Genomic DNA, 20445 nt, shown 5'->3' on the forward strand with positions numbered 1-20445 from the left:
TCTAGGTATCAAAGCAGTCAATGTATATGAATTTCATTCTCCTGAGAACATTCAGAATTTTATCCCATCAACCTCAAAAAGGTTTTGAGCATCCATTCCCGGGAGCAAATAATTATGTCTCTATATTAGGGGTTGGCACACTTTGCCTACAAAGGGCCATACAGTAAATATTTTAGCTTTTGTGAACCATGCATTCTCTGTCACTACTCAACTCTGCCTGCAGGGCAAAAAAAAAGACATATATAATATGTAAATGAGTAAGTCTATGCTCCAATAAAATTTGATTTACAAAGAAAAGCAACAGGCAGAATCTGACTGCCAAGCCCTGCTCTGCATCATAGATATAAAGGTTGGGTTTTGTCACTGCATGCCTTTGATAGTCTTGGTATTTTGTTTTTAAAAAAATAGTAGTTTGTTTAAATTATGTTACTGCTACTGCTGCCATAGGCTACTGCCTATGATGTTGACAGGCTTTTTTTAGTATTTCCCAATAAAATCAAGCTTTGAAAGCAGCAGCAGAATGAACCAGGGGCCAACACTCATACCCTGGGATCTGCAGGCCCTTCCCGCTTTACTATCAAGGCCAATTGTTCTCAAGTAGTCCTTCAAGAACACCCGCTCCCCCAACTCCTGTGCAGACCTCCTTGCCTGACACCACAAGACAAACATCTGAGCAGGACAGGCCGCCACGGCACCATGGGGGCCCAGGCCCGGAGCCCTGTCTCCAGCCTCAGGCTGATCCCACAGCCATTAGCCTATGTCTGCCTCACCTTCCTCACGCCCAGTGCAGCTAAAAGCCTCCAAATTCAGCAACAGGACAGAGATTACTAAGTGTGGCCTTACCCTCAAATTTACCCAGTTCCTGCACTATCCTCCCCTCTCCGTCCTTTACTTAACTCGAACTTACTCATCTAGGCCCAGTTCAGATAGCCCTTTCCTCCAGAAAGTCTTCCTTCAGTGCCAAACTGCTCTAAGTGCCTCTCCTCCAAGCTCCATGGAACCCCATTCTTGCCTTATGGCCAAGTTCATTACACCTTATTGCCCCTTAACCCCTCTGGAAATTATTTGAGAACAACGATCCTTATCCATCTTTGTACCCGGCACCAACAATTTCTTTTACCTCCCCACACCCTCTCCAAGAACTCCCACTCCCACCAAAAAAAAAAAAAAAAAAAAAAAAAAAAAAGTGCTATGGTTTTTCAATCATTCTTTTAAGATTAAAGGAAACAGCCATAACCAGAAATTAGGGGGACCGCAATTTATATAACTATAACCCCTTTCAAAATAATGCCATGAACCATAACAAGCCAGTTCCCAACACAATTTAAATATTGAGCTGAACAGTAAAACAATGCAAGGATACAACAGTAAAGAGCAAAACAATACATGGGCTTTTTTTCATTGCGATGATTTTGAATTTTCCTGACAGTTACGGGTTGTTCTTCCACTCACTCTTTATCTCTCTTTAATGCACCCTTTTTTCTTGTTACTTTCCATCTACCTCAAGGAGGCAACTACAAGTTATTTTTTGTTTGTCTGCATTGAGATGTCTTTAGTGTGATTGGTTTTGTTTACCAGCAGCAGTTTACAACATCTCTCTCATGACTTTCTTTATGCTACAAAAGCACTGAAAATGTCAGCTCAGCTCTGAAGCGACTAAATGCTCCAGCAGAGCCTCCAAGAATTCCATGAAATACTATGCCTTGTAGGTCCTACCAACGTGACAGATTCCTGGCTCCCAAGCCTGGCTCCCAAGAGGATATTTTAAAACTGCATGTTTACAAACCAGTGGATTTTATTCACTGGATTTTAATAACTTAAGTTACTCAAATCTGCAGTCTAAAATCAATGTTCCCTTGAAGCTAATTTTCAAACACCAGCAGTAAATTGATAATCATAGCAAACCAAAGTCCATTGGGCTAATACCAGCTGTTATTTCACAATCAAATATAGAAAGCTAGTTCGGGGCAGTTTTATGTCAATTGTTCTGAAAATCGTCCCAAACATGGTGCTTCCAACTCTTAATTACATATGGAAAAAGGAATAAAGAACTCAATGATCCCAAGGGGTGGTTAGAAAGAAATAACTTAGGCCAAATTTCATTTTATTTTAGAGCACTTGGGCGTGCAACCTCTCAGCCCCGGATCCAAATGATTTTCCTCAGCTCAGTCTTCCTTTCAGAATCCTGAAAGCTTGCCAGGATACCACAGGGAAGGAACTACAGAGGAGGCACAAAATAAACCATCAGCTCAGGCGAAACTGGTAGCTGACTTTGACCTAGTTTAACACATTTCCACAACTATACATAACTGCTTCCTTAAAACTGGTGTGTGGAAGAAGCGCACTTGGCAGCCCCTCTGCTGGCCTCAGAACTTTGGAAAAGCGATGTAACTTCTCTGGGCCTCAACTGTAAAATATCAACAGTATTTACATGCCTTCACCCATGCCAATGAAAATACCCCAGAAGCTAGTTTAATAAGACGAGGTGCTATGTTCTATAGGGGTGACTTACAGAAGCAGTCCCTTTCGCAAGTGTAAAATAACCATAACATGTTAAACTTAAAAGAGATTCATTATCACTAGAGAATAAATCAATAAGAATACACTTGCAATTGAAATAGCAACGACTTAATACAAGGTATAATTTGAAACTGGCTGTTTAGAAATGGCTGGAGGTAGAATATACAGAAATGATCCTCGGGAGACCAATACTGAAAATGCTTCTGAAGCCAAAATACTGTTAAAACCTCCTCAGCTCTTTAGTAGGGAAATACATACACATATGCAAGAACAAGAATACACAAATACACACACACACACACACACACACACACACACACACGATAAAAAGCCAAAAGGAAACCATAAAATGATTATTCCTGTTTGGTAAGTTTATAAGTAATTTTTTATTTTTTTTCTGCATATTTTCCCTATTTTTCCATTTTTCATACATGGGCACGTACTATCTTATTAATAAACAAAAAATTCTCAATACAAAAGTTATTTGTACTACTAAAAATCCAAAAGGAAAATGGAAAAGGATGTTTTCTCTTTTTTTAACTTTTATTTTTAATATTCCAAACATACATATTTAAGACATCATATAATCTATCATCTAGCTTCAATTGCCAATATTTTGTTAATTTGCATTCAACTATATCCATTCCATTTTAGTTTATGAAATATCTTAAAAACAAATCCCAGACCCCATGTAATTTCACCTGTATATTTTTCATGTGTGCATCTTCAACTGATAAGAAAAAAAAGTATATATATATATATATATATATATACACACATATATATATGCATATATATGTATATGTATCTCCACCATCATATATATATATATATATATATATATATATATATATATATATATCCACCATGCCATCATTACATGTAATAGGACAACAGTAATTCCACAATATCATCTAATACCCAGTCCACATTCAAAAGTAAGAACGGTCCTTTCAATAACAGTGTTCAATAACTGGAAATCCATACAGAAAAACAGAAATTGTGACACTACCTCCTATCCAAAATGTATGAAAACTATAAATCAATAAGAAAAGCATGACACAAAAGAAAAAAGTACAAGAGGTTTGAATAGACACTTTGATAAAGAGGAAATCCAAACAGCCATTGAAAATAAGGGGGAAAAATCGTAACGCAATTTAAAACAAGAAAATACTACTACGTGCACCCAACAGAGTAGCTAAAATTAAAAGACTGACGATAATAGTTCACAGAGAATGAGAGCAATAAGGACTCGCAAACATTGCTATAGAAGGTGTGAATTGGAAAACAGTTTTTTTCTAAAGCACACCCAGGCACATACCTTATAACCACTCCTAGGCATACTCCCAATACAAATGCATGCTTCCATACCCTGGGAAACATGTGCAAAACATTCACAGAAGTTTTGAGCATAAAGCCTAAACTAGGGGCAACCAAAATTATCATTAGTAGCGTAACAAATAAATAAACTGGTGCATACGTACAATAGAATAATATACAGCAATGAAAATAAATGAACTACAGGTATACACAATGTATCAAGTTTAGAAATGTAATAAGGTATGACAGAAGGCAGACATAAAAGAATACATACTGAATGACTCTTCTAGTTATATAAAATTCAGAAACGAGACACAATAGACAAGATCTTTAGAGAAAAGAAGGAAGTGATTACCATATAGTCTGAATGATTATCCTTGGAGGAAGGGGACAGAGTATGACAGGTAAAGAGGGCATGTAGGAACTCTGGGGTGCAGGTAATGTTTTCCCTAATGTCAGTGATGGTACATACTCATAGGTGTTCACCTTACAATAATTCATGAAGCTTTAAGTTTATATTTTATGCACTTTCCTGCTTGTTTTATATTTCAAAATATAAAAGGTTTCAAAATACTTAATAATTGACTCCATCAAGGATTATCAATGGATGTAAATTCACCAAAAGGCTATTGGGAAAAAAAGATATTCATGTAGCCTCTAAGTACCACCCTATAGGTCACTTATTAATTATATGGGAATGTCCTTGACTGGTTCCCTCAAATGGGGAGAAAAAAAGTAGTTTATAAATAACCTTCCTGGGACAATTAAGGATCTATGAATATGGTCTGTATATTAGATGATATTACATAAATGTTAAATTGACTTATAATTAATAGACACATGCTGAAGTATTTAAGGGTGAACTGTCATAATGTCTACAATTTACTTTCAAATGTTACAGCAGAGAGACAGAGACAAAGACAGAGCAACAGAGAATCATAAAGCAAATTTGCCAAACATTCACTACTGGTAAAACTGGGTGTAGGGTACCAGGTGTTCCGTGCATTACTTCATCCTTTTGTTAAGCAAGAAATTTTTCAAAGTACAACAATGAGAGAGGGATTAAAAGGTTTCAAAAAGGAAAGATTTTTAGAAATAGGGTTTACAAGTATCGGGTAGAGACAAAAAGGATTAGATGGTATCTAGTGGATTATGTTCTCATGAAAAGTAACTGGAAAGACTAATAATATGTGCTTCTCTAAAAAAAAAAAAAAAAATCTCATAATCTGTCTGGAAAAAAAAGGAGAATATAAGCCTGTTCAAATAAAACTTTTTTAAATAAGGGGGAAACGACTGGAAGAATACTAAAATACTGCTTTTGACTCAATATTGTATTATGGATAATATTTCCTGTTTTCCAAATATTTTTATAAGCTTTTCTTTCAAAGAAAATATAATATAATTTAAAGATTAGTCAGAGAGCCACACAGTATATTACTGCTGAACAATCAGGTATTTGTACAATTAGCTGGTTTCAATTTGAAAATTACCAGCTGCTGAAATCCCACCAATGTGTCTTTATTTCCTGTGAGGAATTATGAACCACACAAAGTGTCACAAATGACTACTTGCTAACTACCTAAAATGGTAACAAAAATAGTGCCATAAAATGATCCTTTACAAAGCCTATCATATTATAACTATACCTCATCATATATGCTCCCATTAATGTCTGCGCCATAGATGGGTGCCACGAAAGTTAAGTTCTTCCAGTACTTGCGCTCCAAATCTTCATAATCCAAATACCTTGGGGTACAATATCTGCAAAAGGTAAATGAAGAAAAGGATAAATAGTAAGACAATTTTAAGATTCTCCCCACCCATTTCATTTAAATCACTTTCTAAAGAAAATTCTATCAAAATGAAAATATCACAAGCAGCTCATGTTGTCAAATCTAACAGGTAAATATACAAATGCATTTGTCATAGATACCTGAATACTCTTAAGATTCCTAAATAATTCTAAGAAACTTCATATTTTGACTAATAAGGAAAACACTTTGCTGAAAGTATCAATAATAGAAGCAGAAAATTAATCATATCAGCTCTCAAAATATTTTTTAAATCTTTAACCAAATACGAGTATACTATACAGCCATCCCTCAGTATCCACAGGGAATTAGTTCCAGAACCCCCCACGAATACCAAAATCCACAGATGCTCAAGTCCTTATATAAAATGGTGTAGTGTTTGCATATAACCTACATGCATCCTCTCATATACTTTAAATCATTTCTAGGTTACTTATAATACCTAATACAATGTAAATGCTATGTAAATAGTTGTTATACTATATTGTTTAGAGAATAATGACAAGAAAAAACAATGTGCATTTTCAGTACAGATGCAACCATTGTAGCCCTAACTACATAGTACATGTCAGCAGCAACGTAACATTTGTTTTTTAATATTTTCAATCCGCAATTGGCACCTAACATAATAATGGTGGCCCTTTAAGTCACTCAAGGATCTTCTTTTTAAATTATTCATTCTCTAATATGTGTAATTTATCATTTAAGATTTAAACATTGTCACACAAAGAAGAAAACTTGTCTAACAAAGATAAATCATGAGCATAATAAAAAAACTTATGGCAGTGAAGATTTTTTAAAACCCCATTTACAGATACTATGAATGAGATGATAGCATGAGGAATAATTTTCTTAGCAGTAAATTAAATGTAAGTAGGCAACAACCTGAAGAACAGAAAACAGTTAAATTAGATTCCAAGAGATTGTGCAGGAGATTCATTTCATTTTCACTACAAGCTCCTCTGTCTACTTGGTTTCTGGTCATGTCCATGTACATCTTTGAAAGAAATAAAAACTGCAAAGTGAAGACACTCACTTGCCACTATTGGCCAGCTGCCTAAACTCCTTCACCGTCATGGCTTTTTTCTGGATGTTATATTGAGTGAACAGTCCTGATTGCCCTGTGACCATCTGCTGAATCGGTGCTGGAATGAGCAAATTATCGATGTCATCATAGCACTTCCTTGGCTTCCACTCCTTAGGAGGAATCACCTAAACATAAAATAAAATGTTATCTTGAAAATATTCCAGGTAGTTATTTAGCTTTCATATTCCAACAGAATACAAGGGAAGAATTGGTCAGCATTTCTATGACAAACATGTAAAAGAACTGTGAAGATTCACATTACAGGAAATGCTCACATTCTCCCAAATATTCGCCTTACTGATACCGTTTTTTAAGCAGTAAAATGTATTGAGTACTCACTGTATCAAATACTGTACTCGTATTAACTTCACTTTTTAGTTAATACTGTTAACCTCTCAATTAAATGTAAAATTGAGAGACACACAGACGAGTAAAATAACTTTTGAAGGTCAAGTACTATTTATATTAATAAGAAAAATAAGTAAATATTTGTTTAGTCAATATTATTTTCTTTAATACCTCTCACACAATATGGCAAATAGCAGAGTGTTGTGCTAGTAAATGTTTAACAACCAGCTTTCTGGGAAGATGGGGGAAACCTTGACTTGTACCTTTTGTCTGTTACCATGGTAACTACTACCACCATGGCCAATTAGAGCTTACCAACATGATGTCACTGAACATGGAGTAGGAAAAAGATGTCAACTATCAATTCTTATGTGCCTGTAAGAGGAGGTAGCTTAGCCCACCACTGTTTTCCCATAGTATTTAAACACTTAATTACTAATAATGGAAAGACGAGTAAACACTAAGACCACAAATACATATTTAGATAATTAAAAATTAGAAGAGACAAAGTTATGAATTAAGTTTAGATTTCTAGCTGGAATTTATCTACCTTTAGAAGTTGTTTTTATTTAAGACAACTTTTTTTTTAAATTGAGTGCAAAATATAAATAGCACACATACAGAAAATAGATAACCATAAATATGTATCTTTGTGAATTATTGTAAAGCATACCAAAGTACCCACCACCCAGGTATCAGAAGCAGGCTCTTGCTGGCACCCCAGAGGCCCTCCAAGTGCCCTTTTCCAAACATACCCCTCTCTGCCTGAAAGGTAACCACTATCATGGAATTTATGCTATTCATTTCCTTGTTGGGCTATATAGTTTTATGCCCGGGGATGCATCCTTAACACCCATTTTTGAACTATATACAAATGTAGTCATCCATATATACATATATTCTTTGAGGCTTATCTTTTGTATTTCACTAAATATTTTTGTGAGATTCAAATATGATGGACTATGTAACTGAAGTTCATTGATTTCATTCCTACTCAGTGTCCCTTCATATAAATATTTATTTATAAGTTGGTGACCACAGGTGGTCACTTGGTTCTTTTCTAATTATTGACTATTGGACTATTGCAAATGACACTGCTATTAATATGGTTGTACACAGCTGCAGCTGTACATGCGCACATGGTTCTCTAAAATACTCATACATACACAGACATTCATAACCCTGAAATTACTATAAAGGGGATATGTGTAGATCAAATTTACCAGTTACTACCAAAGTTTTGCCTAAGTGGTTGTACCAATTCACATTCCAACCAGCAATGACTGAGAGTTCCTGTTGCTACACATTCTCATCACTGTGTATTGTTGCTCAATATAATTTTAATCCTCCTGGTAGGTAATAGTACTCAAGCCGGGGTTTTATTTGCATCTGCAAAACTAAAGAAACCTTTTCATATATTTACTGGTCCTACAAATATCCTCTTTTGTAAAGTGCTTATTCAAGTCTCTTACCCATTTTACTATTGCACTGTCAGTCTTTTTCTTACTAATGTATAGGGATTCTTTATGTATTCTGGTTATTCTTGGATGTGTATGTGTGCATGAGTACATTTGTAAATATTTACATGTATGTGTATCAAATATTTTGTATCACTCCATAACTTGCTCTGTAACTTTCTTGAGGGTATCTTTTGAAAAACATAAGTTCTTCATTTTAATGTAATTCAATTTGTTCATTTTTGCCTTTATGGGTACTGCTTTGATCTTCTGTTTAAAAGTATTTTTCCTACTCCAGGGCATAAAGACATTCTATTTTATATTCTAAAAGTTTTAAGGCTTTGTCTTTCACATTTAGATCTATAATGTATCTGCAACTGGCTTTTGTGAAAGATTTGGGTCAAGCTTCATCAGATGAAGACACTTGGGGTCAGGAGATGAGTGACTTGGCCCATGGTACACAACTGGCAAATGACAGTATTAACTCAAAAAAAATTGAATGTAAACTGCCAAGTCTAATATTAACTTACTTTTTATTAGCAATATGGGAATATTACACATTTTATTTCCTCCACGGTATATTAGTTTCAGATGAGACTATAGACAACCTCGCTATATGCTACTGAGAACACATACTACAGTGCCTAGTACATAGTATGCACTCTCCATACTTGGTGAACAAATAACTGAAAACAAAATAGAACAGGCAAATCTATAAGAGAAAGAAAGGAGATTAGTGCCTAGGGCTGAAGGTACAGTAGGAAATAAAGAGTGACTGCTAATGGGCACAGTTTCTTTTGGGGATAAAGAAAAGTTCTGGATTTAGATATTGGTGATGGTTGTACAACTCTTTGAATACACAAAACACCACTGAATTGCATACTTTAAATTAAAAAAGAAGAGAGAAAGAAAAAAAAACAAGGAAAGAAGAGGAGTCAGGGGAAGCAAAGAGGCAAGTAGTGGTTAAGCTTCAGGCTAATAACTGTCTCCTGTGAGAAACTGGTGAAAGTTATGAATAGTCTCACACCTCTGAAACTGTATGTGGTTCTCTTTGGTTTCTATGAATCATTTTTGGCTTAAAAAAAAACACAGTATAAAGAGTTAAAATAAAAATGAGATAGTTATTCTTCTTTGAAAAAAACAAGTGCTCCATATGAATTAACAAGAACTAAGATTTTGCAAATACCATCCTTTGGAAGAAACAACTTCCCACATCACGAAGACTAAGAGCATAAATGAAAGGCCAAGTGACCATTCTGGTTTAAAGGATCTGAGGACAGTCACCTTTGCGAGCCCTGCTCGATGGGCTCCTTTAGACTCCATGTATGCGAGGTATTTATTGAATTCACGGAACTCCTCCATGGAGGGTCTGAAGGTCATGATCTTACAGCTGGGATTCAGACGACTCTCCACCTCGGCCACCTCCATGATGGCTGGAGCAGTCTCTGCAGAGAAGATGATGCAATGGTCAGCAGTGAATTATTACACGGTTAAGGCTGGTGGTCATTTCCCCCCTGTATGTCAGCTCCCCCAAGAACTCTCAGTTACTTATCATTCCCTTCTATGACCCATGATTCTTCATCTCTCCCTGGACTGCTGAAAAAAACTGCCTCTAGTTACTCCTCCCAAGCTCCTATTCCTGGGATTGAGTCACTGACCTAATTCTCTCACTGGCCTCCTCAAAATCCTTCCTAGTAAGACTGAATTTTCTGACTTTGCAAGTTTACACAGGTGATGTTCCTACGTGCCATTCGGAAACAGACTCTCACATACGCATCTGTATAAAGGCCCAATCTGGGTGGAACAGAACATGGAAAATGTTCAACATCCTCAACACAGTTTACTCAGGTGTGTTTCCACTTGTCATAACATGCTTTCCGATAATAATTTCCAGTCAGCCATTCAATCAAATTGCCAGGCACCAAGCTAAAGTACTAGACCCAAGAAGGGCTAAGCTTTGTCTTCATCGCCTACTCTCACTTTCTAGGGGTCAAACTGCAATACAAAACAGTACACAGGAAGGAGTCACTAACCACCTGGGTTACTCAGAAAGGGGCAGAGTTAAGACTTACAAGAAGTTGTAGGAGTTTGACAGATGAGAGAAAAAGTAGCCCTGGCAGTAGAAATACTTGGAAGTATTACAGGTATGGAGAGGGGAAGTTAATTTGTCTGGGGCTTAGAAAGAAAAGATTATAGAGAATCAAAGGAGAAAAGTAGGCAGTAGGTGTGTTACAAAAACACAAACTTTAATCCTGCTGTCAATGAACAGGACGATTCCTCAACAATTACTGAACACCTAGTATGTGCCAGGCAGAGGGAATGCAAAGATGAAAGAAGCACTAGTTTACCTGCCCCAGAAAGGAGTCCCACCCACCCCATCCTACTTACAGGTGTAGTAATACTGCCTGGCATCCAACAACTCAAACAACAAATCCCCTCAGAACAAAGCTTTCCTTGTACTGTTTATTTAAAATAAATGTAATCTGCCTGACAAAGAAAGAAACTGGGAAGTGAGGGATGGATTAAATAAAGGGAAAACATGTCATGAGATAATAACAGGTTAAAACAGATCAGGACTACACATATAGATAAAGAGGTAATCATCACTCATTTAAAGTTTAAATAAACGTCTGTCTCACAAAGTACACGTGAGGAAAATGATATACATCAAAATTAAACCCTGCCACCCTTTTGGAACTTACAATCTAAAGGAGAAAATATTCTGCATGGATATCCATTGCTATATGACAGAAAATATCCTGTATTCCCCCTGCCAAAGGGAAGAGGCACGCAAAAAACAAACTTTCTGGGCCACCTCCCTACCCACCTCCCTTCACACTTACACAGACACACGCGCCAAATCCATGGGCTGCAGGACGATAGTCTCAGCTCTGTACAGGACACACATACTCCTTTCGAAGCGTCCACATCAGCCCTTGAGTAACTATGGTGGCCTTGCCCACCACCACAGCCTGTATGAGACTTTACACCCCGACAACACTCATCAGTTTGTGCTTCTCTAAACAAGCACAGCTCCTATGCCTTTGTCCAAATTACTCCCTCCTTTTGGGGCATCCTTTACCTGTTTCCTCCCCTGGCAAACTCCTGCCTACTGTTGAGATTCCCAACCCTCTGGAGCAGACCGAGGTAAACCACCTGTTTCCACCTCCCTCTGCCTTCCTCGTGCAGCAGGCACCTGTGCCAGGGGCTGGCACTGCCGACCGCACGCTGAACTCCAAGCTCCCCGAGGGAAACGCAGGCTCTCCACCTTTTTAAACCCTGGGAGCCACTCTGGCCCCGTTATATCTGCTGTAATAACTGCTAACTGAATGAAGGAATAAATGCCAAAACATTATTAAAGTAGTTCCATAAAATGATACTAAATGCAGGAAAAAGGAAAAGCATTGGTCCCAAACACAGACAAGTTACTTGGAAAACAGATTCATCTGCTTGACTGGTAAAGAATAACAGAATATAAAACTCTGCACAGTGACAAAGGGGAAGAAGCTCCCAGATTACCTTTGTAGAAATAGCTGTACAGGGAAGGCAGCCTTACTTTTCCCCTGGCCAAAGAATAAAAGTAGCCTGCATATTTCCTCAGGCAGAGGAAGAAGCCACTAAAGGAGGAACTGGAAATCCACCCAGTCATTCAACAAGTATTCCTAAGTGCCAAACTGTTGGGTGGGCACTCAGGAAGGAATGAAACGAGACCCTACCAGTAGTGGAGTGCAGCAGAAGAAACCAGGGTAAGCAGATGGAGCGCAAATAGGAGGGAAAGCTATTTTACACAGAGTAGGCAGGGGAAGGCATTTCAGAGGCCTGAAGCGGGGAATAAATCAGCGGATATCTGGACGAAGACAGTTTAGGCTGAGACAACAACAAGGAGCCTCTTGGACTCTTCACAGAATAGTGAGAAAATGAGTAAGTATAGCTGGAACTAGGTAAAGCAAAGGACAGAATTGTGAGTGAGGAAATGGGGGGTGAGAAAGGAGATGGGGGTGAGACAGGAGGTGGGGGTGAGAGGAGGTGGGGGTGAGAGGAGGTGGGGGTGAGAGAGGAGGTTGGGGGTGAGAGGAGGTGGGGGGTGAGAGAGGAGATGGGGGTGAGAGAGGAGGTGGGGGTGAGAGGAGGTGGGGATGAAGGAGATGGGGGTGAGAGAAGAGGTGGGGGTGAGAGAGGAGGTGGGGTGAGAGGAGGTGGGGATGAAGGAGATGGGGGTGAGGGAGGAGATGGGGGTGAGAGAGGAGATGAGGGTGAGAGAGGAGGTGGGGGGTGAGAGAGGAGATTGGGGAGAAAAGGAGCTTGGCCTTTACTCTGAATGAGAGGGGAAGTAATCTTGGGCTTCTTCCCTTTCTCGTACATTCCATGCTTGATACTCTAATAAGCATTTCCATTCAAGGAGATGACAAGGCTTTCTAAGGAAACGCTTGAGAATTTCAAGCAGTGTAGTGAGCTGGGTCATCACTCTGGCTGTTGTATCAGAAAAGGACAAGAATGAAAGACCAGAGGAAATTTACATCAACCCAGGCAAGATAAAAATGGTCACTTGGACCAGCTGCGAGCAGTGAGAAATGGTCAGATTGCAGATGTAGTCTGAACAAAATTTCCTGATACAAGTGAGAGAAACAGAGGAGTCAAGATTTTTTTATCTGAAAAAACGAAACATTGGCTCTGACAAGAAATTGAAGTAATGAGACTGTTAAAATAGGCAGCAAATTAGTAGCAATCAGAATTAAACTTCAGCCCTTGACCTAGTTTACTAACTGGTCTGTGAAATATACTTTGCCTTTTCCTAGCATCACTATTCCCTTGATTACAGAAAACTAGTTCTACCTATAAATCAGGTACATACTAAAGACCTAGGTAGCTTATGTTTTACACCTTTTTCAATCATAAGGTTTAGACTGATTCTATAAATATTATGCGATCATCATAAAATTTTAAATATGTGTAAAACATTTTAAATATGTTAAAGCATCTAAGAATTTAATGTTAATCCCACCACTCAAATCTTTGCCAATATGACAGGCAAAAAGAAGTCTGGTGTTAAGCTGCACTTCTTCAATTACTAGTGATATTAATCAATTTTCAACATTTATAACCATCTTCATTTCATTGCCCACTTATGTTCTTTACCCTTAAAAGGGAGTTTATAAGTTTTCTGTTCCTCGAAGTTTTCCTAACCCACTTTATCATTATTAAACTTAACCATGCTGCTAGAATCAAATTCTCAGACCCCCCTTTTCCTCTTTTACCTTTATGTATCTGAGCCAAGCAGGAAAGCAGGTTTAAAATGCTCTTGAAATAATGTTTCCTAGTCAGAGAAGGGCTGTTCTTCTTTAAGAAACATCTCTATGATTTTCAACCAAAGGTGATGTAATAGTCATTTTTTAATGCTACAACCTCTTTAGAGACCGAGTCCCCAAAGTGAGTGACAACAATATCTGTGATGCTATAATAACTTGGTTATTTTGCTTTTACAGAGCTGGTTTCAATGTTTTTGAGACCACCTAAACCAAATAATCGTATTTATAGTAAGCACCCTAAGAATTTGTTTTCCTTAATGAACTAAAGATCTTTTTCATTAAATGAAAAGTCTAGCTCTAATTCATACTTACATAAATATCTCTCCCAAGCTTCTTATCTGCAAATTTTACCTTATCATGAAGGAAAAACACCTACTCTCCTTATTCTAATAGCATGTCTTTACTTGGTAATAAGAACCTGAGGCTGATGCTTTCCCTCCAAATGCAAATCTATGTCCTATACTGCTGTCCTTGTGCACACCTGTATTCCTGACCTGTGTCCTGTTATTTAAACAATTTCTGTAAAGAGTAAAACGTGATGGCTCCCATCACGGGAGTATTAGTTTCTTAGACAACGCCTGACGCAGAGCTGGTCTACGCTAACTGCAACTGCCCCTGAAGAGATTATTTCAGGATCTGCTGTGCAGCGCAAGCCCCTGGGAGACCCAGCACTTGGGGTAAGCAGATAATGCAGCAGGCTAGAAAGAAAATGAACCAAGGCACAACCACCAGCAGTGCTAGTGTCAGAAGAGGCCGCGAGTCCAGCCGCCTCAGGGTTCCTATGAGGACTCACCCATCCTCTCCAGCCCTCGCTCACGTGTCCTTTCCTACAGTGAGATTGTAGGAACTGAGCAGCTCAGGCCAAGCAGGTAGCACCCTGCTCTACTCCAGCTCCCTGTGCTAAGTTCACCAGAGGCCAGCCCGGGCCCCAGCGGAGGCAGCGGGAGGTCTGGCCTTTCAGTCTCAGCGCTGCAGCTCACCCCATGGGGGCTCACAGGAGCCAAGTTAGTGTCTGCTCTGCAGACTGCCTTGGTCAGGCATTGTTATGGGTTGAATTGTGTCCCCCAAAAAGACATGTTGAAACCTAACCCCCGATACTTGTAAGTGTGACCCTATTTGGAAACAGGTTCTCTGCAGATGTGATCAAGTAAAGACGAGACCATACTCGATTAGGATGGATGCTAGTCCCATATGACCGGTGTCCTCCTATGAGAAGAGAGAAACACAGAGGGCAGAACACCATGTGACAACAGAGGCAGACTCAAGTCATTCGGCTGCCAGTCAAGGTATGGCAGCCCCTTTACAGAAAGCACGGCCCTGCTGACACCCTGTTTTTGGTCTTCTGGCTTCTAGCACTGTGAGAATATAAATTTCTCTCATTTTAAGCCATCCACCTTTGTGGTAATTTATTAGGGCCACACTAGCAAACTAACACAGGTATCAAGGGCCAGGCTTGGAAGGAAAGAAGTAAAGTGCCACATTCCCCAGCCCAGCTTTATCAATAGTGAAGCTCATACTACTCCGACCTTCCACTGGACTCCTTCATCTTTCTCAGTTGGTTCTAGACTCAGGTGGAAAACGGAAGTGGAGGCCACCTTGAAAACTCAGATTATTAGCAGTAATACTAGTATTGGGTTTTAAAAAAAAACAATTACAGGTATACTTTAAGATACAGCAAGTAAGTAATGCTGTAATGCTAATGTCATTAGGTATCAAGAATTTCATTGTAAGTATAAAGAGATACCAATATAAAATTCCTGGGTTACATAAAACTTAATTTTTCATTAGAATTTGAAATATCAATATGAACTCATGCTTTTTTTCTCTTAAAATAATGTATATCTCCAGGTACTGCCCACTGAAAAGGGCACAGAAACAATAACAATACAGCAGCAAAGGTTACCCAGCGCACACAAATTGTGGTCTCCAAATACCATATCTCAACAAAAAGAACCAGGGGTCTTATCTTTGAAGAAAAGGCTGGTTCCAAGTCTGGGTCAAGAAATGTAAAAGATGTGACTGAAACATGTTATTCCAGAAAGATGGCTTTGATGGCAAGCTATCACAGACTAATGAAGGCAGATAGCAAATTAAAACTAACATCAGTACTGGAAAGATTACATATCATGTGCCTCCTGATAGGATATACTGAGAATACAATATCACTTAGGTATGGCTACTCCTGCCAAAAATGTACAACCTAAATCTAGTCATAAGGAAACGTCAGAAAAGGCCAAGTGACATTCTTAAAGCTAAATGGTTTATACTCCTCAAAAATGTCAAGGTCATGAAAGACAAATAATGAAAAACAATTCCAGATTAAAAGAAGACTAATGTATTATTTGATCCTTGGATACTGGACCTAAAAAAAAACAAAACAAATTTCTCTTTTCTTTTGCTATAAAGAGTATTAGTGAAACAGATGGTGAAATCTGAATAAGATCGGTAGATTAGCTAATGTACTGTGTCAAGACTAATTTTCTGTTCTTGATAAACACAATGTGGTTAGAGAATGTCCTTGTTTTTAGGAAACACATGATAGTGTATGTATGGATAAAGGGGCTTTATATCTACAAATTATTTCAAATGGCTCAGAAAACAATACGTATACACATGCATGAGTACCAGAGAGTAAGAGCAAGATCGAGAAAATGATAGGCATGGAAAAACTTTTAACAGTTGGGAAATCTGGATAAAGGATAGGGGAACATCTTTGTTTTGTTTCTTGGCCAATTTTCTGAAAGTCTGAATTTAATTCAAAATAAAAAGTTAAAACAACAACTAATGAGAGTCATGTCAAAAGGACGCAAGAACTTTGGGCGGTAGAAGACAGCCTGGGTGACCCCATGCAGGGTGTTAGAGCCTGACTGGGATAAGGAAGACATCCATGCCGTGTGGCAGCAGCAACAGATTGGATACATGCTGGCCAATAATAGAAGCCAAGTTTCTCCCTGTCAGAGCAAGGAGTTTACAAATATGGAGAAGAGGGAACTAGAGTTAACCTATAGTATTAGATTGGAATGTGGAAATACTGGTGTACCTCACGGTGTGTGTGTATGCGTGTGTACGTGTGTGTCCATATGTGTTTACATACAGATACATGTCTATGTATAGATAATTCCTTAGCTCTGCCCACTGAAAGGCCTTGGGAACAGTTAACACTCCAGCAGCAATGAGCTCTCAAATCCTGGTTTCTAAACTCCATTGTCCACTAAAAGCAACAGAGCTTCTTGCATAAAAGATTGATTTCAGGGCAGGAGAAAGAAAAGTACAAGGTAGGCCTGTAACATTCTGTTGTGCAAAAAAGTAAAAAAATACTCAAAAAATGAGGGGGACACGTGGAAAGTACACAATAGCCAACTTGAAGGGGTTTCCACTAGCTAAATCGGGGGAAAATTGAGTATCAAAACAAATAATGAAATAATGGACTGTAATCAGTTAAATAAAACAAGAAATCAAGAGTCCATAGTGAAATAAATACACTACAAAATATTTTAAAATCCATTACATCTATAATATTCCTCTTTAAAATAAAAGTATCAATCACCATTGGAATACATCAGTGAGGGAATGGAATCAAGCCCTTATCGTGACTTTGAACAAATAGTATTAGAAGGCAAGCAAAGAATTGATGGTAGAGGGCCGACCCGATGGCTCCGTTGGTTAGAGCATGAGCTCTGAACAACAGGGTTGCCGGTTCGATTCCCACATGGGCCAGTGAGCTGCGCCCTCCACAACTAGATTGAAGGACAACGACTTGGAGCCGATGGGCACTGAAGAAACATACTGTTCCCCAATAAAATAAAATAAAATTTAAAAAAGGAAAAGAATTGATGGTAGAAAGTTCTTTTTTTATAGAAAAATTCCAGATGTTCAATGTAGAAAAAAATAACAGAATTATATGATCACCATTTTTTTTACAATCCTTAATAAAATAAAGAATCTAGGGAAAAGTCATCAATAGATGTTAAAATCATGAGGCTACAAGTTAACAGGAAACTACAATGGAGGAAGCAGGTTCATTATCAGTGGAATAAGCAGACATGATACGAAGCAATAGAAAATACACAGAGCATCACCTATTAATCGCTCTTATCTTAAAAAGTAAACCTGAAACTAAAATGAATCATTAAATCTAACTACCAGTTTTCAGGAAACACAGAGGCTAGGGAAACAAACTGAACATCACCACAAGAAAGCAATATGCCAAATTCAGGATTTGGGACAGTCTACATTCCACAAACCAATGGGGGGAGTGGAGGGAGCGCAGCAGCGGTGGGAACAAGGGACCCTTACAAACACGATACATATGAATAAAAACTACATACATCAACTACTGCTCACCAGATATTTGATTAGAAAAGCAGTAGAATAATGCAACAAAGGAGAAAAAATAAGATTAAAAGATCAGTAGCACACCTAGAACAAAGCATCTTTAATATACTTCATATGTATGTGTATATACATATCTATACTCTGCTGTTGTAAACCTGAGACTATCCTCATTTAAAAGACATAAATTAGAACATCAAAACTTTTATAATCAATACACAAGACTTTTTCTGACTGTCTGCCCTATTATTTTCAACTCACAAAGTTCAGTGGCTGAATGTCAAAGTTCCTTTATCACCAGTTACATTACATTAAACAGGCAATTATAGTAGTCTCCACTTAATCGCAGGGGATATGTTCCAAGACCCCCCAGTGGATGCCTGAAATCTCAGATAATATCAAGCCCTACATATACTATGTTGTTTTCCTATATACAGAGGGTGCCAAACAAATGTATACACATTTTAAGAAAGGAAAAAACTGTATAAAAATTGTAATATTCAATATATTCCGATAACAAAAGATGAACACAAGTCACGTTTGACTTCCGCAATTACAAGAGGTGCTCAAAGTGGTTACCATCAGTGTAATTTTATAGTTTTTTTCCTTTTTTAAAATGTGTATATATATTTTTGGCACCCTCTGTATATATACTTATGATAAAGTTTAATTTATAAATTAGGCATAGTAAGAGATTAACAACAATAACTAATGATAAAATAGAACAATTATAACAATATATTGCAATAAAAGTTATGCTAAAGTAGTCTTTTTCTCTCTCAAAATATCTTATTGTACTTAAGGACAGCATGGATACACTGGACAAAGGAATGATTCACGTCCTGAAGTGGGATGGCATGAAATTTCATCACCTTACTCATAACGGTGCACAATTTAAAACTTATGAATTGTTTATTTCTGGAATTTTCCATCTAATAGTTTTGGACCATGATTAACACGGAAAGCAAAACCATGGAAAAGGGGGGACTACTGTATTAAAAAATAGGGAGAGGGGGACAGATTTACATTCAGTCATAGCATATGCAACACAATAACCACCTAATTGTTAGAAGTTTTATTATCCTTTTCCCTTGGGATAGTTTCCATTCATCCTAACAATACAATGACCAGCAATCATGTTGATTAATTAGGCCATGCCCAAATCCGTAGGTTAAAGCACCAGACTAAACAAAAGGTTACTATAACAGATCAGTTACTTGGCTTTCTAGCAATTAAACTACACTGACATCACAATGGTAATCTCAACCAAACAGGATGACATCTTATACAAAATTATCATCACTGTAGGAGTTGAGCTTGTAAATCACCTTGCATATTTCTTTCAAATGGTGACTGTCTCACTTAGGCAGCCAGGTAAAGAGGCAAGACTAGACCTTAGAGCAAGACAGACTGGATTCTAATTCCTCCTACATGCCTCCCCCACTTAATTAATAGCTGCAAGACATCAGGCAAGTTACTTAAACTAGGCCTCTGTTTACCCATCAGTAAAGTGGGATAACACTACCTCCCCTACAGCACTGTGGTGGGGATTCAATAAACTGCCAACAGGTAGTAAGCACACAGATGTTGGCTTAAAAAACAAACAAAAACTATTCAAATTAAATCCCTTCTATTAGCTTCTTCCCTGCCGCCCACAGTTATGCTCAGATCTCTCCCATGTAATTTTTAGAGGCTCCCTATACAACATGCCCCCTCCTAGACAGATCCCAGCCACAGCATTCCCTCTGTGATCCCGCACAGATAACTACCCCCAGCGAACACCGACAGTCGTCTGTCCACTTCATCTATTCGATCCTCTCAATCCCACTACAACCTGACATCTCCATCCACCAGTGCACTGAAATCATTCTGGAAAAGGCTGACAGTGACTTTCCAACTGCTGCATCCAATATATTGTTTTCGGTCCTCTTACCAACCTCTCTACACCCTTAGAAGCTGAACAAGCCCTCTCCTGGCGTGGCTTCTGCAGATGGTGGGACACACCTCATCCTCCACTCGCTCTCTTACGGTCACTCCACTCTCTGAACTCCTTTCTGGGCTTCTCCTTAGCCAAACCCATCACTATCGGTACACTGCAGGTTCTTTCTGTGGTTGTCTTCCTGTTCCCCGGACACAGACACGATGGGACATTTCATCCACACCAGCCTCAACCATCTTTACCAATGCCTCACAATGTACCAACTAGGACCTCTCTCCCCTGAATCCAAGTCCAGTAAATCTAAGTACCTACTGGGCATAGGCAT

At 38.3% G+C, this 20445-nt stretch overlaps 1 protein-coding gene across 4 annotated transcripts in view; it reads right to left on the bottom strand.

The window, feature by feature from the left end:
* The window catches only part of KDM4C (lysine demethylase 4C), a 346173-nt gene that overhangs the window by 300523 nt on the left and 25205 nt on the right, over positions 1-20445 (bottom strand). For all 4 annotated transcript variants that reach the window (XR_012495714.1, XM_019727138.2, XM_074330450.1 and 1 more), the window contains 3 exons: positions 9828-9988; positions 6688-6863; positions 5487-5601 (listed from right to left, as the gene is read on the bottom strand). Coding sequence is in view for 3 of the 4 variants with exons in the window: in XM_019727138.2 (XP_019582697.2) it covers positions 5487-5601; positions 6688-6863; positions 9828-9971 (435 nt within the window). In the remaining variant the exon portion in view is untranslated. Of the gene's footprint in view, positions 1-5486; positions 5602-6687; positions 6864-9827; positions 9989-20445 lie in introns of those variants that run through there.

Source organism: Rhinolophus sinicus, linkage group LG04 (genome assembly GCF_036562045.2).
Source record: "Rhinolophus sinicus isolate RSC01 linkage group LG04, ASM3656204v1, whole genome shotgun sequence".
In the NCBI taxonomy this organism is placed as follows: domain Eukaryota; kingdom Metazoa; phylum Chordata; class Mammalia; order Chiroptera; family Rhinolophidae; genus Rhinolophus; species Rhinolophus sinicus.